At 45.1% G+C, this 25,890-nt stretch overlaps 1 protein-coding gene across 1 annotated transcript in view; it reads right to left on the bottom strand.

The window, feature by feature from the left end:
• lap3 (leucine aminopeptidase 3) overlaps window positions 1-24,412 on the bottom strand; it is a 39,125-nt gene extending 14,713 nt beyond the window's left edge. Inside the window, exons 1-8 of the mRNA XM_067989425.1 lie at window positions 24,192-24,412; window positions 20,538-20,653; window positions 14,976-15,030; window positions 12,183-12,288; window positions 6,285-6,444; window positions 2,846-3,010; window positions 928-1,086; window positions 163-287 (exon numbers count right to left, since the gene is read on the bottom strand). Coding sequence (XP_067845526.1) covers window positions 163-287; window positions 928-1,086; window positions 2,846-3,010; window positions 6,285-6,444; window positions 12,183-12,288; window positions 14,976-15,030; window positions 20,538-20,653; window positions 24,192-24,302 — 997 coding nt within the window. The 5' untranslated portion in view covers window positions 24,303-24,412. The remainder of the gene's footprint in view (window positions 1-162; window positions 288-927; window positions 1,087-2,845; window positions 3,011-6,284; window positions 6,445-12,182; window positions 12,289-14,975; window positions 15,031-20,537; window positions 20,654-24,191) is intronic.
• Window positions 24,413-25,890: the final 1,478 nt, after the last annotated feature.

The following is a 25,890-nucleotide window of genomic DNA, read 5'->3' on the forward strand; positions in this document are numbered from 1 at the left end:
ACTGGCCTGTAATTGCTGGGTTTATCCCTCTCCCTTTTTTGAACAGGGGTGTAACATTTACAATCCTCCAGTCCTCCGGCACCACCCCCATATCTAAGGAGGATTTTGGTAACACCTCAAAATTTTTCAGCCTTACAGGAGAATCATATCCCAATGTTTTACCTATAATGTTAAGGGGAAGTTTCAAAGATGCTGCAGTGATGATGGCAGAACAGATTGTTGCTGCTCCTCCCATGTCAGCTCTCATTGCGTCCATACCTGATGCAGGTTTAATTGAAATTCCACCACTGCCAAAAGAGAAGGTGCAGATACAATGAGCTAAAACACAATTCTACATGCAAGAATACAAAATTCTATTCTGTGTTACAATCAAAGTTTGCTCTTAAAACAATCCCATCGTATGAAATCCAGTTAGAATAACTTTGCTAGAATCTTAAGTGAAATGATGTGGCCACAGTGCTCTGAAGCAGGATTTGACTGTTTTCTGGCAGTTGAACCAAACTCTGGGGAAACATAATCAATGAGAGTTTCAGTTCAAATGCCAGTCGATATTTGGGTTCCATTTCTACTAAGTCCAAAGCTGGACCAGTGAAGCAGAAAGATGGGGCGGGTGGGAATCATGGCTCCTGCTGAGGTTTACTTCACTGTTGATGAAAATTCAATGAAAGCCTTAATTGCTGTAGTGAGTAATGCCTTCACATTATGGTACAAAGAAGTGGGAAAAAATTACTTTTATTACGGGCGTTTGCATTGCAAGAATTTCTGAACAGTATACTCCAAAAACACGTGATTCAAAACTGGACAGGTGGGAACTTTAGTAAAGACTATGATTCAATCTCTAACCTTCTGGTTGGGAAGCCAATACATGATTTCTGGAGTGTTTAAATTATTTTTTATATAAAACAATGAAACAAACTCAGAACTTACCTGTCAAATGTTATACCTTTTCCTACAAAGACTAATGGTGATTCACCCGAGACTGTGGAACCATTATAGTGAACCTCTAAGAAAACTGGTTCTTCATCTGAGCCTTTAGCTACACTAAGGAAAGCTCCCATCTGTTGCTCCTCAATCCAGGATTTGGGTCTATGAATAATGAGAAATATGGAAAACAAACATTACTGTAAACTGCCTTCAATAAAACAATGTCATACATAATTATCATTTTTTAAAATTCACTCATTGTTGGCAAGACTATCATTTATTACCCACCCTAGTTGTCCTGGATGGCTTGCTAGTTGTCCTGGGTGGCCATGTCAGCTCTCATTGCATCCATACCTGATGCAGGTTTAATTGAAATTAAGAGTCAACTACATTGGCGTGGAACTGGAGTCTCCTATTGGCCAGATCGGTAAGGACAGCAGCTTTCCCTCCCTGAAGGACATTAATGAACCAGTTGGGGTTTACGCCAATCCAGCAGTTTTAATGGTCGCTTTTTACTGATACCAGATTTTTATTTCCATTTTTTAAAAAAAACTGAATTCATGTGGGATTTGAACTCATGTGTTCTGGATTATTAGTCCAGGCCTCTGGATTATTAGTCCAGTAACACAACCACTAAACTACCATACCCTGTTACAGAATAAAGTATCTTGGAGTGCTTAGTACAAATGAAGGTGATACTAATCGCTGAACTAGGTCTGAAAACAATGTACTCAAGCTACAAAATGTCTCATTAATTACAGCCAGCTTTTTTGTATGTTTTCTGGAAATCAGTTAAGGGCTTCCTCAGTGTAATATAAATGTGGATTTCCCCACAATTCCATTTAGTGAATCATATGAATAAAATTAGCTCTAGGATGCACTCAACACTCTTGTGCATATAGAATCATAAAATAATACAGAAGAGAAGGAAGCCATTTGGCCAATCATGCATGTTAAAGTCAATGCAATTTAATGAAGCAAAGTTATCCTGGTATATTTGAAACTCAGTGCTGGATAAAGATATGAATGCTATATTAGTCAAGCTAGACATAGATGGCTTAGAAGAGTTGTTGGAAATTATGAATATGATTGGACAGGTGTTACAATAACATTGTTTAAAGATCTGCCAGAATAAATTTGATTCTTCCACTGCAGACCTTCTGAGTTGAACATGCAACTTTATAGTAGGTGTAAGTTGCCTTTTTTTTCCTTTGGTGCTTTTCTCCCCTTTCTCACCAATTTTCTCAGATTCTCTCCCAAAGTCATCAACTCTTACAAGGATATGGTTCCACTGTTGACAGCTGCCCTTTGGTACCTCATCCAAGTGGTCATTATGAATTTTGACAAGGAGCGTTGCTAGCTATGGTCAATGTGGGGCACCCCCTGCCATTGTCCTAACTGAGATCAGCTGACTCAGTAGAGACAGAGGAATCCAGCCTCGCACCTTTCTGGTCTTCACGGCTCAGCTATTCATTACCTCACCTCATTAGATTAGAGGAGCAAGGTTTATCCCTGCAGTCTTTTTTAGCACGATTAAATACATTAAAAAATCCTAAGTTACTGTTAGGCCTCACTTTTGTAAAGCAATTTAAAAAATGAACACACAGAACCCTTTTAGCCATCAGCTAAATGACATCAGCTAATAATAAGGCTGCCGACAGTCTGTCTCAAAGGGAAAAAATGCTTTCATTTATTTTTACAGCATACAGTATCTTAAAAATAACATATAGTAGGAGCAGATAGTAGAGAAGCATTGTGTAATTACTAAATTGTCCACAGTCTGGAGTTTTCTGTTACCACAGCTTAATAAATTAACAAAGACTGATCATTTGCATTCTGTCACACCAACATTTGTTTTTCTCACAAGTACTGCAACTCCACATTTACTGTTACCATGCACAGAACAGGATGTCAGAATTACCTTACGTGCACTTTGACTTTATCACCTGCTGAATGCAGTGCTTGTTGAATGGTCTCTGCAAAACTGGTTGGAGTTAAATAATTGGCTGGTGCTTCCATCAAATGCCGTGCTAAATTCTGTCCTTCTGCATACAGAACTCCTTTCTGCCAAGTTTCACTTTCCAAACTTGCAAAAAGAAATGCAGGTTTTTAAAAATGTGCATGTTAAAGTCAATGCAATTTAATGAAGCAAAGATATCCAGCTATCAGATCTAAACAACCTAATGTCAGACTAACCCATTACAAAATAGAATCTAGAATCTTCAGTACTTATTTCTGTGAGCAATTCATGTAGTTTCAAAACTGTGGCTTTTTTTCCTCAAAGGATTCTTGTACCAAGCTACAGAAATCAACCAAAAAGATTAGATTTACTTTAAAACCTAATATTTACAGTCCTGAATACCACAAATATGGTTATATTGTAGATAAATGAACAGGTTTAATTTATATTCCATATTTTTAAAAAGTAATTAAGTCGGTCAAATATAAATACAAAACAAAAAAGAAAAAACTGCAAATGTTGGAAATCTGCAACAAAAACAAAAGCTGGAAACACTCAGCAGGCGTAGAGAGAATAGACAATGTTTTAGGTGTAGACATGTCAACCAAAAGAGGATCTACAAACAAAAGTACTGTTCTGACCAGCATTGCAGCTGACATGAGAAGATAACATACAGGATAAGCAGCACAGACAGAGGAACATAGGAAAAGGAGTAGGCCATTCAGCCCCTCGTGCCTGCTCTGCCATTTGATAAGATTATGGTTGATCTGTGATCTAACTCCATATACCTGCCTTTGGCCCATATCCCTTAATACCTTTGGTTGCCAAAAAACTATCTATCTCAGATTTAAATTTAGCAATTGAGTTAGTATCAATTGCCGTTTGCGGAAGAGAGTTCCAAACTTCTACAACCCTTTGTGTGTAGAAATGTTTTCTAATCTCGCTCCTGAAAGGTCTGGCTCTAATTTTTAGACTGTGCCCCCTACTCCTAGAATCCCCAACCGGCGGAAATAGTTTCTCTCTATCCACCCTAACTGTTCCCCTTAATATCTTATAAACTTCGATCAGATCACCCCTTAACCTTCTAAACTCTAGAGAATACAACCCCAATTTGTGTAATCTCTCCTCGTAACGTAACCCTTGAAGTCCGGGTATCATTCTAGTAAACCTACGCTGCACTCCCTCCAAGGCCAATGTGTCCTTCCAAAGGTACGGTGCCCAGAACTGCTAACAGTACTCCAGGTGCAGTCTAACAAGGGTTTTGTTTAGCTGCAGCATAACTTCTGCCCCCTTGTACTCCGGTCCTCTAGATATAAAGGCCAGCATTCCATTAGCCTTATTGATTATTTTCTGCACCTATTCATGACACTTCAATGATCTATGTACCTGAACCCCTAAGTCCCTTTGGACATCCACTGTTTTAAAACTTTTTACCATTTAGAAAGTACCCTGTTCTATCCTTTTTTGATCCAAAGTGGACGACCTCACATTTGCCTACATTGAATTCCATTTGCCACAGTTTTGCCCATTCACCTAACCTATCAATATCCCTTTGTACTTTTATGTTTTCATCTACACTGCTTACAATGCCACCAATCTTTGTTGTGGAGATGTCGGTGATGGACTGGGGTTGACAATTGTAAACAATTTTACAACACCAAGTTATAGTCCAATGATTTTATTTGAAATTTACAAGCTTTCGGAGGCTTCCTCCTTCCTCAGGTAAATGTCAGGAACTCCTCGAAGCCTATGCATTTATAAATCACAGAACAATACATGGTGATTACAGATAGTCTTTGCAACTGCCCGTTGCCAAGGCAATCACCGTGTTCAGACAGAGAGGTGTTACCGACAGAGCCCCCGAATATACAGTCAACAAAAAAAAACAGAAAAAAGAGAGAGAGGCAGAAACATGCGGAAGGCAGAGAAAGCCAGCAAATGACCCGTTATATTAAAAACATATAGCTTTTGTTTGCTGGTGGGCTTACGTGTAGCGTTGATCCAAAGTGGACAACCTCACATTTGCCACAGTTTTGCCCATTCACCTAACCTATCAATATCCCTTTGTACTTTTATGTTTTCATCTACACTGCTTACAATGCCACCAATCTTTGTTGTGGAGATGCCGGTGATGGACTGGGGTGGGCAAATGTGAGGTCGTCCACTTTGGATCAAAAAAGGATAGAACAGGGTACTTTCTAAATGGTAAAAAGTTTTAAAACAGTGGATGTCACGCTACACGTAAGCCCACCAGCGAACAAAAGCTATCTGTTTTTAATATAACGGGTCATTTGCTGGCTTTCTCTGCCTTCCGGATGTTTCTGCCTCTCTCTCTGTTTTTTATTCTGTTTGGTTTTTTTTGTTGACTGTATATTCGGGGGCTCTGTAGGTAACACCTCTGTCTGAACACGGTGATTGCCTTGGCAACGGGCAGTTGCAAAGACTATCTGTAATCACCATGTATTGTTCTGTGATTTATAAATGCGTAGGCTTCGAGCAGTTCCTGAGGAAGGAGGAAGCCTCCGAAAGCTTGTAAATTTCAAATAAAATCGTTGACCAATCTTTGTGTCATCGGCAAACTTAGATATGAGACTTTCTATGCCTTCATCTAAGTCGTTAATAAATATTGTGAATAATTGAGGCCCTAAGACAGATCCCTGCGGGACTCTACTAGTCACATCCTGCCGATGTGAGTATCTACCCATTATCCCTACTCTCTGTCGCCTTTCGCTCAGCCAACTTCCTAACCAAGTCCGTACTTTTCCCTCGATTCCATGGGCTTCTATCTTAGCTAACAGTCTCTTATGTGGGACTTTATCAAATGACTTCTTGAAGTCCATCTAAATAACATCCATTGACATTCCCCTGACCAATACTTTAGTCATCTCTTCAAAAAAATTCAATCAGGTTTGTCAGGCACGACCTACCTTTCACAAATCCATGCTGGCTCTCTCTGATTAACTGAAAATTCTCGAGGTGTTCAGTCTCCCTATCCTTAATTACAGATTCCAGCATTTTCCCCACAACAAATGTTAGGCTAACTGGTCTATAATTTCCCTCTCTCTCCTTTCTTAAAAAGCAGAGTGACATGTTCAATTTTCCAATCTAGAGGGACAGTTCCTAAATCTATAGAACTTTGAAAGATTATAGTTAGGGCCTGCACACAAATTAGAAATCCTGCCACTATTTTGTTAAATTATGATTGAATTCAAATGGAGCCGCAACTAACTTGCCAAGAAAAGAAAGTTACAGAATGAAGCAAAAGAATGAGAATGATAGCAGGTGCTTGGCAATTCAGTGCTTTCGTCAAGTGCACATTGCCCAAAATATAACTGAATGAATAGAATATTCTTTATAAAATTGAGAGCATGCTTTCTGTAAATACGTAATATCTCAATACCTTCCATACGGTTTAACAGTGACCACTGTTTTCTTTTTCTTCTTCAGCTCATTATACTCAAACAACCCCAAAACAGATCCTTCAGCTGCACACTGCGCATCCCCACATGGATCAACTTCCACCAGAGGAACCTCTAGGTCTTGTAACTGCCTGCATCCAACTAAAAGAAATCCAGATGCTAAATTTTCTATCATTAAATCACTGTACCATATGCTTTCTTTTTAGAATAGATCCACAAAACATTCAAAGAATAATTGGTTGAACTATTATTCATGAAGATGCAGTTTAACACGGAGAAGTGTGAAGTGATGCATTTTGGTAGAAAGAATGAGGAGAGGCAATATAAACTATAAGGAACAATTTTTAAAAAATTATAGGATCAGAAGGGTGGGGGGGGGTGGCAGGAACAGAGAGACTTGGGGGTGTACATACACAAATCTTTGAAGGTGGCAGGACAAGTTGAGATGGTCGTTAAAAAAGTACACAGGATCCTTGGCTTTATAAATAGAGGCATAGAGTACAAAAGCAAGAAAGTTATACTAAACATTTATAAATCACTGGTTAGGCCCCAGCTGGAGTAGTGTGTCTAATTCTGGGCACTACACTTTAGGAAGGATGTTGAGGCCTTAGAGAGGGTGCTTAGGTGATTTACTAGAATGGTACCATGGATCTGGGATTTCAGTTACGTGGAGACTAGAGAAACTGGGGTTGTTTGCCTTAGAGCAGAGAAGGTTAAGAGGAGATTTAGTAGAGGTGTTCAAAATCATGAAGAGTTTTTATAGAGTAAATATAGAGAAACTGTTTCCACTGGCAGAAAGGTCAGTAACCAGAGGACACAGATTTAAGGTAATTGACAAAAAAAACCAAGATGAGGTGAGGAGAAATTTTTTTTACACAGCTAATTGTTATGATCTGGAATGCACTGCCTGAAAGGATGGTGGAAGCAGATTCAATAATAACTTTCAAAAGGGAATTGGATAAGTACTTGAGGGGAAAAATTTGGAGGGCTATGGGGAAATAGGACTAATTGGATAGCTGGCTCAGGAATGATGGGCCGAATGGCCTCCTTCTGTGTTGTATCATTCTATGATTCTATTATTTTATGAATCAAATGCTACACATCAGATTTTAAAATCACTCAGTTGCTGAAGTAGAAAGCCATGTGGAATTGTATAATGAGAGAACTTGGCCTCAAATTATAATTTTAGGTTCCATAGTAGTTTTTAAGTAATAATCTAAATGTTGCAAACACCAAGGAAGTTTTTGTCAAGTGTTTGCATAGGGGTTGTGATATCAACACAGCCACAATTGTTTTCCAGTTACTTTTCTGTTGAAAAATATGTATTTCACCACACAGTTACAAGGATGGCTATTCAGCCCATCTAAATCCATCCATTCAGAAAGAACCTAAGGTCCCTCCATTGCAGTATCTCATTGTTTCTTAAATGGTTCCATGGTTTTTGCCTCCGTTACTCTATCTGGAAATCTATTCCATAAGTTGGTCACTTGTTTATGAAGAATTTCCTGACATCAATCCTGTGCTTTTGTTCGGACAGTTTTGTTTAATACTGAATTGAATACACCTGAGCAGCTGAGACCCTTTACGGGATTGAGGTTGCCACCTGTCCAGTTTTAGACTGGAAAATCTGATTTTTAAGTGGGCTTTCAAGAAATATTTCAGAGATAAAATGTAATAGAAGTCTATGTATTTTTTTTAAAGTCCATTTTGAACCCTTTTCTGTGTCTCATGATGTGGAGTCATTAGTTATTGAGGTTTGATGAATTTTAAGCAACAAAAACTTGCATTTATATAGTGCCTTTAACGTAGTAAAACATCCCAAAACACTTCACAGGAGTGTTATCAAACAAAATTTGACACCAAGCCACATAAGATATTAGGACAGGTGACTAAAAGCTTGGTCAAAGAGGTAGGATTTAAGGAGCGTCTTAAAAGAGGAGAGAGATAGAGGCAGAGTGGTTTAGGGATGGAATTCCAGAGCTTAGGGCCTAGGCAGCTGAAGGCACGGCTGCCAAAGGTAGGGCAATTAAAATCGGAGATGCGCAAGAGGCAAGAATTGGAGGAGCACAGAGATCTCGGAGGGTTGTAGGGCTGGAGGAGGTTACAGAGACAGGGAGGGGCATGGCCATGGAGGGATTTGAAAACAAGGATAAGAATTTTAAAATCAAGGTGTTCCCAGACCAGGAGCCAATGTACGTCAGCGAGCACATGGGTGATGGGAGAACGGAACTTGGTGCAAGTTAGAATAAGGACAGCAGTTTTGGATGAGCTCAAGTTTATTGAAGATGGGAGGCTGACCAGGAGAACATTGGAATAGTCGAGTCTAGAAGTAACAAAGGCAGATGAGCTGAGGCAGGGGCGGAGATGAGCGGAAGTGGAAGTAGGCGGTCTTGGTGATGGAGCGGATATGTGGGCAGAAGCTCATCTCAGGGTCAAATAGGACACCAAGGTTGCAACCAGTCTGGTTCAGTCTCAGACAGTGGCCAGGGAGAGGGATAGAGTCGGTGGCTAGGAACGGAGATTGTGGCGGGGACCGAAGACAATGGCTTCGGTCTTCCCAATATTTAGTTGGAGGAAATCTTTGCTCATCCAGTACGGATAAGCAGTGTGACAAATCAGAGACAGCGGAGGGGTCGAGGGAAGTGGTGCTGAGGTAGAGCTGGATATCGTCAGCGTACATGTGGAACTTCACGTCGTGTTTTCGGATGATGTTGCTGAGGGGCAGCATGTAGATGAGAAATAGGAGGGGATCAAGAATAGATCCTTGGGGAACTCCATAGGTAACGGTGCGGGAGCAGGAAGAGCAGCCATTGCAGCTGATTCTCTGGCCATGACTGGATAGATAAGAATGCAACCAGGCGAGCGGAGGAGAGGCGTTGGAAGAGGATGGTGTGGTCAACCGTGTCAAAGGCTACAGAGAGGTCGAGAAAGGATGAGGAGGGATAGTTTACCATGGTCACAGTCACATAGGATGTCATTTGTGACTTTGATAAGGGCCATTTCAGTACCGTGGCAGGGGCAGGAACCTGATTGGAGGGATTCAAACATGGAGTTGCAGGAAGGATGGGCACGGATTTGGGAGGCAACAACACGTTCAAGGAGGACTTTGGAGAGGAAGGGGAGGTTGGAGATGGAGCAGTGGTTTGCAAGGACGGAGGGGTCAAGGCTAGGTTTTTTGAGGAGTGGGATGAAGACGGCAGCTTTGAAGGGGAGGGGGACAGTACCTGAGGAGAGGGAACTGTTAACAATATCAACTAACAGAGGGTCGCTGCCCTAAGCTTGACATGTATGCTCAAGCTGTCAGGAAAGGCGTCAATGCCAGATTCATCAGCCGCACTCACAAGACAGCCCAGTATGTCACCCGAGCACAACGCAACGCCATCAACGCTCTCAAGACCAACCGCAACATCGTCATCAAACCAGCGGACAAAGGAGGAGCCATTGTCATACAGAACAGAACGGACTATTGCAAAGAAGCATACCGACAACTGGACAACCAGGAACACTACAGACGGTTACCCGCAGATCCGACCAAAGAACACACCCACCAGCTCAACAAACTGATCAAGACCTTCGATCCAGACCTTCAAAGCATCCTACGCGCTCTCATCCCACGTACTCCCCGCGTGGGAGACTTCTACTGCCTCCCAAAGATACACAAAGCCAACACACCCGGACGTCCTATCGTATCAGGCAACGGAACCCTGTGTGAGAACCTCTGGATACGTCGAGGGCATCCTGAAACCCATCGTACAGGGAACCCCCAGCTTCTGTCGCGACACTACAGACTTCCTACAAAAACTCAGTACCCACGGACCAGTTGAACCAGGAACACTTCTCACCACGATGGACGTCTCGGCACTCTACACCAGTATCCCCCACGATGACGGCATCGCTGCAACAGCATCAATACTCAACACCAACAACAGCCAATCTCCAGACGCCATCCTACAACTCATCCGCTTCATCCTGGATCATAATGTCTTCACCTTCGATAACCAGTTCTTTACCCAAACACACGGAACAGCCATGGGGACCAAATTCGCACCCCAATACGCCAACATTTTCATGCACAAGTTCGAGCAGGACTTCTTCACTGCACAGGACTTCCAACCAACGCTATACACCAGATACATCGACGACATTTTCTTTCTATGGACCCACGGCGAAGAATCACTGAAGAGACTACACGATAACATCAACAAGTTCCATCCCACCATCAAGCTCACCATGGACTACTCCTCAGAATCGGTTTCTTTCTTGGACACACGAATCTCCATCAAAGACAGGCACCTCAGCACCTCACTCTACCGGAAGCCCACGGACAACCTCACGATGCTCCACTTTTCCAGCTTCCACCCTAACCACATCAAAGAGGCCATCCCCTATGGACATGCCCTGCGAATACACAGGATCTGCTCAGACGAGGAGGAATGCGATGGACACCTAGACGCTGAAAGACGCCCTCGTAAGAACGGGATATGACGCTCGACTCATCGATCGACAGTTCCGACGGGCCACAGCGAAAAATCGCATAGACCTCCTCAGAAGACTAACATGGGACGCAACCAACAGAGTACCCTTCGTCGTCCAGTACTTCCCCAGAGCGGAGAAACTACGCCATGTTCTCTGCAGCCTTCAACATGTCATCGATGACAACGAACACCTCGCTAAGGCCATTCCCACACCTCCACTGCTCGCCTTAAAACAGCCACCCAACCTCAAACAGACCATCGTTCGCAGCTAATTACCCAGCTTTCAGGAGAACAGTGTCCACGACACCACACAACCCTGCCACGGCAACCTCTGCAAGACATGTCAGATCATCGACACGGATACCACCATCACACGAGAGGACACCACCCACCAGGTACATGGTTCATACTCCTGTGACTCGGCCAACGTTGTCTACCTCACATGTTGCAGGAAAGGATGCCCTGGAGCATGGTACATTGGCGAGACCATGCAGACACTGCGACAACGGATGAACGGACACCGCGCAACAATCGCCAGACAGGAGGGTTCCCTCCCAGTTGGGGAACACTTCAGCAGTCAAGGACATTCAGCCACCGATCTTCGAGTAAGCGTTCTCCAAGGCGGCCTTCGAGACGCACGACAACGCAAAATCGTCGAGCAGAAATTGATAGCCAAGTTCCGCACCCATGAGGACAGCCTCAACCGGGATCTTGGGTTCATGTCACGCTACACGTAACCCCACCAGCGAATACAGGTTATCTGTTTTTAATACAACGGGTCATTCTCTGTCTTTCTCTTCCTTTCGGATGTTTCTCCCTCTCTCTGTCTTGTGTTCTGGCCGTTTGTATATTCGGTGGTCCTGTAGGTGACACCTCTCTGTCTGAACACTTTGATTGCCTTGACAACGGGCAGTTGGAAAGATTATCTGTAATCACCAGGTATTGCTCTCTGACTATAAATGCGAAACATTCAAGGAGTCCCACGCTCACCTGACGAAGGAGATAATCTCCGAAAGCTTGTGATTTTCAAATAAAATTGTTGGACTATAACCTGGTGTTGTAAGATTCTTTACATTTATTAACTAACATGGGGGCCAGGAAGGGAAGTTGGGTGGTCAGCAGTTTAGTGGGAATTGGGTCAAGGGAGCAGCAAATCTCAACTCAACGCATGATGCCAACCCTTGCCCAGCCTCATGTCAACATCTATCTACTTTTGGCATTTGGTGGTAACTCTACAAGCAGAGGTAATAACCCAGCACAGTTCCAGACTTCTCTGAACTAGGTCGCTTTATCAGCTTAAAACTTATCCCCACACTTCAAACAATAGTTATATTTTAACATGCCACCGATTTTATTACATTTGCAGTTGATATCACATACAAATTAACAGAGCGCACACTTTACCTGCTGTGGCAGCTCGAATATTTTCTTTGCCTTCATCATATTGTTCCAAATTATTAACTCCAGCATTTTTGTCACCAAGACCAACAACTACAATATGAGGAAAATCCTATTAAAGCAAAGCATCTTTTTAATGATTAAGAACACAGACATTACAATCCTGTATTGCAATTAATACAATAGCACTCAATTTCCCCATTAACTATCAGTTTCTCTTGTTCTTCTTCCTTCGCCACGATGCTTTCTCTTTCTTAAGTTGAGAGAAGAAATCAGTCCAGACAAGCCATGACTTGCTGCGTGGTATTTGTTACTAATATATACAATTCCATGATCAGCTAACCAAAAGGCACATTCTGTAGTGTTATTCTCTCAAATACATGTAGAGCAATACAGTGCTCCATCTAGCAGCCGGGTTGAGAGATAACAAGAAATTGAATTGAAATGTCAGTACAACTTGAATTTATATAGCGCCTTTAACGTAGTAAAATGTCCCAAGGTGCTTCACAGGAGCGTCATCAAACAAAATTTGACACCGAGCCACATAAACGGATATTAGGACATGAAAGAGGTAGGTTTTAAGGAGGGTCTTAGAGGAGAGGCAGAGAAGTTTAGGGAGGGAATTCCGGAGCATAGGGCCTAGGCAGCTGAAGGCACGGCCGCCAATGGTAGAGCGATTAAAATCGGGGATGCGCAAGAGGCAAGAACTGGAGGAGCACAGAGATCTCGGAGGCTGGTAGGGCTGGAGGAGGTTACAGAGATAGGGAGAGGGAAGGCCATGGAGGTATTTGAAAACAAGGATGAGAATTTTAAAATCAAGGCGTCCCCAGACCAGGAGCCAGTGTAGGTCAGCGAGCACAGGGGTGATGGGAGAACGGAACTTAGTGCAAGTTAGAATATGGGCAGCAGGGTTTTGGATGAGCTCAAGTTTATCGAAGATAAGAGGCCAGCCAGGGGAGCATTGGAACAGTCGAGTCTAGAGGTAACAAAGGCATGGACGAGGGCTTCAGCGGCAGATGAGTTGAGACATGGGCAGAGATGAATGATGTTACGGAGGTGGATGTAGACGGTCTTGATGATGGAGCGGATATGTGGTCTGAAGCTCATCTCAGGGTCAAACAGGAGGCCAAGATTGCGAACGGTCTGGTTCAGCCTCATAAAATGGTCAGGGAGAAGGATGGAGTCGCTGGCTAAGGAATGGAGTTTGTGGCAGGGACCGAAGACAATGGCTTTGGTCTTCCCAATATTTAGTTGGAGGAAATTTTTGCTCATTCAGTACGGACAAGCAGTGTGACAAATCAGAGACGGTGGAGGGGTTGAGAGAGGTGGTGGTGAGGTAGAGGTGGATGTCATCAGTGTAAATGTGGAACCCGGCGTTGTGTTTTCGGATGATGTTGCCAAGGGTCAGCATTTAGATGAGAACTAGGACGGGGCCAAGGATAGATCCTTGGGGGACTGCAGAGGTAATGGTGCAGGAAGCGGGAAGAGAAGCTATTGCAGGTGATTCTCTGGCTATACAAGAACATAAGAAATCGGAGCAGGAGTGGACCATACTCTAGCCTGCTCTGCCATTCAATAAGATCATGGCTGATCTTCTACCTCAGGTCCACTTTCCCACCCTATCCCCATATCCCTTAACTCCCTTAGTGTCCAAAAGTCTATCGATCTCAGTCTTGAATATACTTAACAAATCAGCATCCACAGCCCTCTGGGGTAGAGCATTCCAAAGATTCACAACCCTCTGAGCGGATAGATAAGAAAGGGACCAGGCGAGCCCAGTCCCACCCAGCTGGATGATGGAGGAGAGGCGTTGGAGGAGGATGGTGTGGTCAACCGTGTCAAAGACTGCAGACAAGTCGAGAAGAATGAGGAGGGATAGTTTACCACGGTCACAATCACATAGGATGTCATTTATGACTTTGATAAGGGCATTTTTAGTACTGTGACAGGGGCAGAAACCTGATTGGAGGGATTCAAACATGGAGTTGCGGGTATGATAGGCACAGATTTGGGAGGCGACAACATGTTCAAGGACTTTGGAGAGGAAAGGGAGGTTAGAAATGGGGTGGTAGTTTGCAGGGATACAAACTTACAGCTCTAAGAAGTGTGGTCAGAGAAGCTGGTTTTGAGAAGGCTTTTGAAAGTAGGGAGTGAGGTAGCCAAAGCAGAGGGTTAAGGAAGTAGATTCAAAGGTGCAGGGGTATTGGTGGTTGAAGGTGCTAGGGAGTGATGTACAACAGATCAGATTTGAAGGAGCAACAGGTGCAAGCTGGAAGATAGGGCTCGAGGAGTTGGCAAACAATGAGTTATGGGACTATTCAAATTACCATTTTGTTTTTCAACAAAACCAAGTTTACTGAGAGATTACAGAAATTGTGCAATCAAAATCAAGCTTTACCATCAGCTGTGTATCACAAGTCCATAATAATTCCATTGTTTAGTTCAGTTTTTGACCAATTACATACCAGTTTTCAGATTGCAGTACTGTAATTACTATGTCTAAAATTAGGTCATTTCTAAATGTTTGGTAATTTGATAATTAGATTATGTAGCAATGCTTTAATGACTTGGTTCTGGATATATTTTGTTATAATAACCAGGAAGCTATGTATTTTGTATGTTTAACCAAATGCACCGACAGTATTTGAAATTCTGACAATTCCTCATTAGAATTATAATAATTTCCAATATATGCTGCTCATCTATCCCAACCTATTACTAACAGCAGTAAGACTAGAATGTTAACATTCCTACATTGACTTAAATAAAGTATTAAATGCATATAATCTGAAACTGTACCTGATGTAGGCCATAAAATGTGCGACTTCTGCCTTTTTTAAGCGCAGGTCCAGATCTAAAAAAAAGCAATAATTTGAAATAGAAAAGTACTTTGCTTCGGTCTTTACCAAGGAAGAAAATGCTGTCAGAGTCTCTGTAAAGGAAGATAGAGTTAAGGTACTGGATGGGCTAAAAATTGATAAAGATGAGGTACTAGAAAGGCTGGCTGTAGTTAAAATAGATAAGTCATCTGGTCCGGATGGGATCGACCCTAGGATGCTGAAGGAAGTAAGGGGGAAATTGCGGAGGTACAGGCCATAATCTTCCAGGCCTCCTTAGATATGGGAGTGGTGCCAGAGGACCGAAGAATTGCAAATGTTACACCCTTGTTCAAAAAAGGGTGTAAGGATAAACCCAGCAAGTATAGGCCAATCAGTTTAACCTCGGTGGTGGGGAAACTTTTAGAAACAATAATCCAGGACAGAATTAGCAGTCGCTTGGACGAGTGTGGATTGATTAGGGAAAGCCAGCACCGATTTGTTAAAGGCAAATCGTGTTTAACCAACTTGAGAGTTTTTTGATGTGGTAAGAGAGAGTAGATGAGGGCAATTCAGTTGATGTGGTGTGTGTGGATTTTCAAAAAGCCTTTGATAAAGTGCCACATGGTAGGCTTGCTATTAAGATTGCAGCCCATGGAATAAAGGTAGCAATAGCAACATGGATACAGAATTGGCTAAATGACAGGAAACAGAGAGTAGTGGTGAATGGGTTGTTTTTCGGACTGGAGGGAGGTGTGCAGTGGTGTTCCCTGGGGTCGGTGTTGGGACCACTGCTTTTCTTGATATATATTAATGACTTGGACTTAGGAGTACAGGGTACAATTTCAAAATTTGCAAATGACACAAAACTTGGAAGGGTAGTAAACTGTGAGGAGGATAGTGATAGACTTCAAGAGGATATAAACACTCTGGTGACATGGGCGGAAACGTGGCACATGAAGTTTAACGCAGAAAAATACGAGGTGATGCATTTCGGTAGGAAAAATGAGGAGAGGCAATATAAACTAGAAAGCACAATTCTAAAAGGGGTAGAGGTATAGAAGGATCTGGAGGTATAAGTGCACAAATCGTTGAAGGTTGCAGGGCAGGTTGAGAAAGAGGTTAAATAGGGGCATAGAGTACAAAAGCAAGGAAGTCATGATGAACCTTTATAAAACAGTGGTTCAGCCACAATTGGAGTAGTGTGTCCAGTTCTGGACACCACACTTTAGGAGGGATGTGAAGGCCTCAGAGAGGATGCAGAAGAGATTTACTAGAATGATTCCAAGGATGAGGGACTTAAATTATGTGGATAGACTGGAGAAGCTGGGATTGTTCTCCTTGGAACAGAGAAGGTTGCAAGGAGATTTTGATAGAGGTATTCAAAATCACGAAGGGTCTAGACAGAGTAGATAGAGAGAAACTGTTCCCGTTGGCGGAAGGGTCAAGAACCAGGGGGCATAGATTTAAGGTGATTTAAGGCAAAAGAACCAAAATTGATGAGGAAAAACTTTTTTACACAGAAACTGGTTAGGATCTGGAATGCACTGGAGTGGTGGAGCCAGATTCAATCATGGCCTTCAAAAGGCAATTGGATAAGTACTTGAAACAAAAAAATTGTGCGGAGATAGGGCAGGGCTGTGGGACTAGCTGTATTGCTTATGCATAGAGCCGGCACAGACTCAATGGGCTGAATGGCCTCCTTCCGTGCTGTAACCTTTCTACGATTCTATGATAAAACTGGAGTACAAAAAAGTAAACGTTTGCCCTTATAAATCCCTCCATAGCCTTGCTCCACCTTACCGCTGAACCATCTACCAGCCCCCATTCCAGTTTGCACCCTGCCTTCCTTTGACTGGCCTATCATGCATTCCCCTGCCCACCACCCACCGTTCTTCTGCACAATCGGTTGCACTTTCAGCCATACACTCTCCTTAAACCCCCTCCACCTGGCTACAACACTCCCCACCTTCAAAAGCCTCTGCAAATCCCACCCCTTCAACCTCAACTTTGGCCAACTTACCCAACTCTTCTCCCTAATCCTATTCCGTATCCAATCCTCCCCATGAAGCACCTTGGGGTTATTTGCTATGCTAAAGGTACTATGAACATGCAAATTGTTGCACTGAGTTCTAAGAAAAACATTAAGTCCAGAAACTAATGGTAAAAATGTGGTAGGGAGCTTAAAATGTAAGCTCCCTGCAACATGTTTTGCTCTCTGGTTAAGGCAACAATTCTTCATATCACCGCACTTTTCTTCCCTCCCCCTCTTACCAGATACACTCTTTTGTTGGTTTCCTGAAAAGACAATTCTGAGCAGATTTTCAGGAAATATTGCACAAGTTAAATCTATATATTCCATATTTCATCTTGTCTCATTTGGTAGCACACTCACTTTAGAAAGTATGAATTCAAGCCCCACTGCAGAACTTCACCACATAACCCTGGTGAACATTACAGTGCAGTGCTGAGGGACTGCTACATTGCTGGAGGTCCTGTCGTTTGGATGAAATGTTAAACTGAGGTCCTATCTGCCTAGTTCCAGCAAATTCCATTGTACTATTTGAAGAGAGGCAGACAACTCCCCTGGTGCCCTAACATTCCTGCCTCAACCAAAACTATTAAATACATATTGCAACAAACAACTTGCATTTATGTAGCATCGTTAATGTAGAAAAACGTCCCAAAGCACTTGACAGAGGTGTAATCAAAAAATGGACACCGAGCCAAAGGAGATATTAAGAGGGGTGACCAAAAGCTGGGTCAAAGATGTGGGCTTTAAGGAGGGTCTTAAAGGAGGAGAGGGAGGCGAAGAGCGTGGGGTCAAGGCTGCTGAAAGCATGGCCGCCAATTGTGCAAAGGGATGGGGAGATGTACAACAGAGCAGAGGAACAGAGAGTTTTGGGGTGGTTGTAGGAGGCTATAGAGATATGGTGTGACACGCCATGAAAATATTTAAACGGATGATGAGAATTTTAAATTTAAGGCTTTGTGGGACCAGGAGCCAATGTAAGTAAGCAAGGATGGCGAAGACAGGCAAACAGGACTTGGTGTGGTAGGACACAGGCAGCAGAATTTTGGATGAGCTGAAGTTTACAGAGATGGAAGATGGGAGACCAGGAGAGAATTGGAATAGTTGAGTCAGTAGATGACAACGGCATGTATTAAGGTTTCAGCAGCAGATGGGCTGAGGTAGGGGGCAGAGATGGGTGATTTTACAGAAGTGGAAGTAGGCCATCTTTGTGATGCAGCAGATATGGGGTTGGAAGCTCTGCTCAGGGTCAAACAGGATGAGGTTGTAAACAGTCTGGTCTAGCCTGAGTCAGTGGTCAGGGAGGGAGATAGTATCGGTGGCAAAGGTACGGAGTATGTTGCATGGGCTGAAGACGTTCCAAAAATTCCACGAACAGCAATAAGATGAATGACCAGATTAACATCTAACTCATCTCAATACTGTTTATCGGATCTTGCCGTCTCCAAAATGGCTGCCTCACATGCCCATATAAGTCACTGCACTTCAAAGTAATTCATTGCATATGAAGCACTTTGAGATGTTTGAGTGATAAGGGGCAATACAAATACAGGATTTTCTTTTCACAATTGAAGGTTATGCATTTTGAAATGCTTATCTTAATCAATTTTTATATACTGGGGCGGATTTTAAGTGAATTCATTTCCGACCCAACAGAGGCAGCAGAAGGCTACGATGATTTTAACCATTGGGCCTCAATTAAATGCTGCAAGTCCACCTCCCACCCAGAACGGGCATGAAGAGGCACAGAGCAGCTGCCGGCAGGCCAGTATCAGGCAGCCACAGACCACTGTCAACTTCTGGGTAAGTGACAGGAAAGGAATTTTGGGAAGGTGTCGTAGGAAGAGGGGAGGCTGCAACTTTTCCTGTAGGGCCAAGAGGAGCTCTCCTGGCCCTTGCAAAAGAAAGTTTTAGACTTACCAGAAAGGCCTCTTCCATCATCAGACCAGCTGCAGGCCTGCTTCGGCCTCACGGGAAAGCACCAGCAGCTTCCTTGGCATATATTAATGATTTGGACTTGAATGTGGGGGCTTGATCAAGAAGATTGCAGATGATACAAAAATTGGCCGTGCGCTTGATGGTGAGGAGGAAAGCTGTAGACTGCAGGAAGATATCTATTGTCAGGTCAGATGGGCAGAAAAGTGGCAAATGGAATTCAATCCAGCGAAGTGTGAGGTAATGCATTTGGGGAGGGCAAACAAGGCAATGGCAAGGGAGTACACAATAAATGGGAGGATATTGAGAGGTGTAGAGGAACAAATGGACCTTGGAGTGCATGTTCACAGATCTCTGAAGGTAGCAGGACAGGTTGATAAGATGGTTAAAAAGGCATACAGGATACTTTCCTTTATTAGCCGAGGCACAGAATATAAGATGCAGGGAGGTTATGCTAGAACTGTATAAAACGTTGGTTAGGCCACAGCTTGAGTACAGTGTACAGTTCTGATCACCACATTACCGGAAAGGTTTGATTGCACTAGAGAGGGTACAGAGGAGATTTATGAGGATGTTGCCAGGGCTGGAGAATTTTAGCTATGAGAAAAGATTGGATAGGCTGGGGATGTTTTCTTTGGAACAAAGGAGGCTGAGGGGAGATTTAATTGAGGTATATAAGATTATGACAGGACTAGATAGAGAGGATAGGGAGGGCCTATTTCCCTTAGCAGAGGGGCCAGTGACCATGGGGCATAGATTTAAAGTAATTGGTAGAAGGATTAGAGGGGAGCTGAGGAGAATTTTTTTCCTCCAGAGGGTGGTGGGGGTCTGGAACTCACTGCTGAAAGGGTGGTAGAGGCAGAAATTCTCAACTCATTTAAAAAGTGCTTGGATGTGCACTTGAAGTGCCGTAATCTACAGGGCTACGGACCAAGTGCTGGAAAGTGGGATTAAGCTGGATAGCTCTTTTTCAGCCGGCACGGACACGATGGGCCGAATGGGCTCCTTCTGTGCTGTAACTTTCTATGATTCCCCTGCTCAGGCTCTGGTTGAAATTGCTGCCCCGAATTGCAGAAATTTATGAGGTTCCTGTCTGCGTTAGGCCTCTTCCACCTGCAAAACCCTGCAGATTACATTGCAAACTTTTGGAAACAGTCGGGATCTGAGCGGGTAAATACCCTGCTCACTTTTAACTGTCCAGCTGCCCAGTTTCCGCCAGGCGGGTAGGGTTAAAATTGTCCCCACTACGTTACAACCCAAAACAAAATAACCTGTGCACTTTATTTATGCCTTGTATATTAATTTAATAATATGTGCAGACAAAAATACAGAGCAAGCATAATACATTCCACATAACAAAATTCACATTTTTCTCAAAATGTAATTTCTGTGTTTTTTATTTAAAGTGAAAACAAATCAATTTGCAGTTCAATAAAAAAGTGGACATGTTTTTAAAAAGTGCTCCAAAAAACGTTTGGAAACTCTCATATAATTAGAATGAATAAATTAATCTAACATTCTTCTCAATAATGCATTTTAGTCTGTTGTCTCCAATTTATTTTTGGGTACTGTTCTTACATGGTCAGAAGTTTCTTAAGTCTTCCAGATATAGAACTGTCAAAAGCTTCCCCCGCCTTTGTGAACTGAAATGTATCATCCTCTTTCCCTCCTTCATAAACACCAAGGACAAGACCCTAAAGAGAAATAATGTTGGTCAAGAAAAAAAATGAAACACAATATACTGTAATTCTACAAACATTAATCACAAAAATAACAACTTGCATTTTTTTAGTGCCTTTAACGTAGTAAAACATTCCAAGGCACTTCACAGGAGTGTTATCAAACAAAATTTGACACCAAGCCACATAAGGAGATATTAGGACAGATGAGGTTGGTTTTAAGGAACTCCTTAAAGCCTACCTCATCTGTCCTAATATCTCCTTAAAGGAGAGAGAGGTTCAGAGGTGGAGGGGTTCAGGAAGGGAATTCTAAAGCTTAGGACCTAGGCAGCTGAAGGCACGGCCGCCAATGGTGGAGCGATTAAAATCGGGGATACGCAAGAGGCAAGAATTGGAGGACCGCAGAGATCTCAGAGGGTTGTAGGAACTAGAACAGAGATAGGGAGGGGCAAGGCCATGGAAGGAATTGAAAACAACAATGAGAATTTTAAAATTGCGGCGTTCCCGGACCAGGAGCCAATGTAGGTCAGCAAGCACAAGGGGGATGGGTGAACAGGACTTGGTGCGAGTTAGGATATGGGCAGCAGAGTTTTGGATGAGCTCAAGTTTATGGAGGGTGGAAGATGGGATGCTTGCCAGGAAAGCATTAGAATAGTCAAGTCCAGAGATAACAATGGCATGAATGAGGATTTCAGCAGATGAGCTAAGGCAGGGGACGTGCTTCACTGCTCCCAGCTAGTTGTCATTTTAATTGGGCATCTCGTCAATGTGGAGTAGCAACGGCCACTTCAAGCTAGTCTCTATAATTCCACTATTGAATACTCGCATCACAACGGATTGCTAAAAGTAAAACAAAACACTAGCTGCTGAAACACATTGTTTTACTTTGAGTGTTGTTGCCTGGTTGATTTTTTTTTTAAAAGTAAAAAATGTTCAACTAGTTTCCCTGATGTTTCAGTGGATAAATATACCTGTGGGGCATAGTCATACAAACCAGAAAGATCACAGATTCTATGCTTGGTCTGCGCCAAGTGAGCTGATCGCAGCCATGGTAGCAGTGAGGACAATATAATCAGCCTCTGCTCAAATACAAGAAAAAATAGCAAGAGAAAGAAAGGAAAGCTTGCATTTAAATAACACCTTTCGTGACTTCAGGATACCCCATAGTGCTTTTTACAAAAAAAAGTTTAACCACTGTTGTAATGTAGGAAGCGCGGCAGCCAATTTGCACACAGCAAGCTTCCACGAACATCAGTGAGACAATGGACCAGAAATCGCTTCTGAAATAACGGAGGAGCTCAACGTTTTTAAATCAGCAAGTTCCCACGTTTACACACGCGCAATAAAACGCAGAAAATGTGAACTTGTTCCTGTTGGTTCGCTGATGATTTGACAGTTTTGAAGTGAAGGGCCATCGCACGCTACAATCAGAGAAATCATTGAAAAATCGTAAACTTGCTCGTCTGCCCAGCTGTAAATGAACTAATTACACCAAACAGGTACGCTTAAAAATACTAGGTCTAAACTAAGTTTTAAAAGCGCGGTTAGTCTTATTGACTGCCAAACAACTAAAAATTAAATTAAAAAAATGTGGAGTCTCATATTACTCCTTATTTTAATATTTTTTGGTCATTAAATTTTTTTATTTTTCCCTTCTGTCTCTTTAATTAAAATTTTTATTTATATTGATATCCAGAATACTAGCTTTAAATGAATAAAGTCTGCTTGCCTGCTTAAGCAATGCGGCCTGAATTTGTGGCAGATTTTGAGGGCGTGTCTTCTATTCTCACAGGCTATTCTATGCGGGTCAATTCACGCTGCTCAGAGGCTGAGCTGATAGCGAATTTTTTTTTAAAGTTCAAAATCAAGCAATTGGACGCCACAGAGCTCGCAGTAAGTATTTTCGTTACTTTAATTCGCAGAAGTTGCAGTGAGCGATTTCTGGCCCAATGACCTGATCATCTGTTTTAGGTGTTGGTTGAGGGATAAATATTGGCCAGGACACTGGCAGAACTCCCCTGCTGCTCTTCTTCAAATAGTGTCATGGCATCTTTTACGTCGATCTGAGAAACGGAGTTCCTGCTTCTACCACTATCTAATGACCAAAGTTTAAGTTTGGATCAATGAGGTGAGGATCAGACTTAATCCTTAATCCATAAAAGGGAACATTTTAAGCTAACATATGTCAATTATATACAGCCACTGTGAGTAATAACTATCAAATAAATTATTCTAACTTTAAATTAGGATTGGAAATACTCATTTTTGGACAGGACAAACTAGCTTTCAACCAAACTCAGAGCTTTGCTTTGTTTTGTTTGTCTCGAGCATGCTCCCACCAGTTACTTCCAGAACTATATTCTGGCATTTATCTCAGAGTTGAGCTCAGATTAATTACTCCCTGTGTTTAATTCCAAGAAATGCAATTAATAAGTAATTCCTGAAGCTTCCTTTGATAAATTCATAGTTTTGCTATACTCTCCCTTCTTGTGATACCTTCAACATCAAATAACCTGCTGACACTAACCATCTTGGCTAACAAATGAAGAATGGCTATTTGAGCAAGGTACCAGTAGAGCCACCAACGAGAAAATGTCAATGGAGAGTGACATTTTCCAACAATGCAGAGCAGCAAAATATTGTAGATTAAGGCATTTTCTGACCCCTCTACACAACAGGATGCGAAGATTTCCATGTGCGAGTTGGTACTGGTCAGTTGGATGAGGGCGGGATGGGGAGGGGGGGTGGGGGATGGACTCAAACCCGGGGGGAGGGGTGGACTCAAACCCGGGGGGAGGGGTGGACTCAAACCCGGGGGGAGGGGTGGACTCAAACCCGGGGGGAGGGGTGGACTCAAACCCGGGGGGAGGGGTGGACTCAAACCCGGGGGGAGGGGTGGACTCAAACCCGGGGGGAGGGGTGGACTCAAACCCGGGGGGAGGGGTGGACTCAAACCCGGGGGGAGGGGTGGACTCAAACCCGGGGGGAGGGGTGGACTCAAACCCGGGGGGAGGGGTGGACTCAAACCCGGGGGGAGGGGTGGACTCAAACCCGGGGGGAGGGGTGGACTCAAACCCGGGGGGAGGGGTGGACTCAAACCCGGGGGGAGGGGTGGACTCAAACCCGGGGGGAGGGGTGGGGGGTGGACTCAAACCCGGGGGGAGGGGTGGGGGGTGGACTCAAACCCGGGGGGAGGGGTGGGGGGTGGACTCAAACCCGGGGGGAGGGGTGGGGGGTGGACTCAAACCCGGGGGGAGGGGTGGGGGGTGGACTCAAACCCGGGGGGAGGGGTGGGGGGTGGACTCAAACCCGGGGGGAGGGGTGGGGGGTGGACTCAAATCTGGCAAAAGGTGAGTCTCTCCCTGGGTGAAGTTAAAGCCCTTCAACCAAATGGACATCGATTGTTGACCAGTTGAAGAAGCAACAGACTGTCGGCCCAGAGGAAAATACAGCCGCCCCTTTAATCCTGAACTCGTTAATCAAAAGCCCAAAGAACAGTAAATATTAATGATAACTCCGAACCCCACAACAGAGGCCCGGAGCTCTCCGTCACCTTGGAGCCGCTGCTGGGCCGGGACAGCGGGGAGACGCGGATCAGATTCCTGCCCAGGCCCGTCCTCAGGATGGACCGAAGGGGCGACTTGCCACAAACACCGAGCGACATGTCCGAGGAGCGAGTGACTGACTGACCCCGACCCGCGGCTCGGCTCGGCTCCCGCGCGAACCCAGCGGTCCCTGGCAACAGGCGGCTCCCGCCTCCCCGGACAGCGCCCCTGGGGGCGAGCTGACTGCGATACTCCCGCCTCCCCGGACAGCGCCCCTGGGGGCGAGCTGACTGCGATACTCCCGCCTCCCCGGACAGCGCCCCTGGGGGCGAGCTGACTGCGATACTCCCGCCTCCCCGGACAGCGCCCCTGGGGGCGAGCTGACTGCGATACTCCCGCCTCCCCGGACAGCGCCCCTGGGGGCGAGCTGACTGCGATACTCCCGCCTCCCCGGACAGCGCCCCTGGGGGCGAGCTGACTGCGATACTCCCGCCTCCCCGGACAGCGCCCCTGGGGGCGAGCTGACTGCGATACTCCCGCCTCCCCGGACAGCGCCCCTGGGGGCGAGCTGACTGCGATACTCCCGCCTCCCCGGACAGCGCCCCTGGGGGCGAGCTGACTGCGATACTCCCGCCTCCCCGGACAGCGCCCCTGGGGGCGAGCTGACTGCGATACTCCCGCCTCCCCGGACAGCGCCCCTGGGGGCGAGCTGACTGCGATACTCCCGCCTCCCCGGACAGCGCCCCTGGGGGCGAGCTGACTGCGATACTCCCGACTCCCCGGACAGCGCCCCTGGGGGCGAGCTGACTGCGATACTCCCGCCTCCCCGGACAGCGCCCCTGGGGACGAGCTGACTGCGATACTCCCGACTCCCCGGACAGCGCCCCTGGGGGCGAGCTGACTGCGATACTCCCGCCTCCCCGGACAGCGCCCCTGGGGGCGAGCTGACTGCGATACTCCCGCCTCCCCGGACAGCGCCCCTGGGGGCGAGCTGACTGCGATACTCCCGCCTCCCCGGACAGCGCCCCTGGGGGCGAGCTGACTGCGATACTCCCGCCTCCCCGGACAGCGCCCCTGGGGGCGAGCTGACTGCGATACTCCCGACTCCCCGGACAGCGCCCCTGGGGGCGAGCTGACTGCGATACTCCCGACTCCCCGGACAGCGCCCCTGGGGGCGAGCTGACTGCGATACTCCCGACTCCCCGGACAGCGCCCCTGGGGGCGAGCTGACTGCGATACTCCCGCCTCCCCGGACAGCGCCCCTGGGGGCGAGCTGACTGCGATACTCCCGACTCCCCGGACAGCGCCCCTGGGGGCGAGCTGACTGCGATACTCCCGACTCCCCGGACAGCGCCCCTGGGGGCGAGCTGACTGCGATACTCCCGACTCCCCGGACAGCGCCCCTGGGGGCGAGCTGACTGCGATACTCCCGCCTCCCCGGACAGCGCCCCTGGGGGCGAGCTGACTGCGATACTCCCGCCTCCCCGGACAGCGCCCCTGGGGGCGAGCTGACTGCGATGCTGCAGCGCTCCCGGCTTCACGAAGCAGCCTGAGACCAGTATGAAATTTGACCCAGATGTGGAGAGGGCGCAGCAACATTTTAAAACAAACTGTTTCAGGTTAACTCGAACGATTAGACATTTTATTCAGAATTTATTGCATTGGACAAGGCAATCATACAGGAATTTTAGGAATAGTTATATTTTA

The sequence above is a fragment of the Heptranchias perlo genome, chromosome 1, assembly GCF_035084215.1.
Source record: "Heptranchias perlo isolate sHepPer1 chromosome 1, sHepPer1.hap1, whole genome shotgun sequence".
Taxonomy (NCBI): Eukaryota; Metazoa; Chordata; class Chondrichthyes; order Hexanchiformes; family Hexanchidae; genus Heptranchias; species Heptranchias perlo.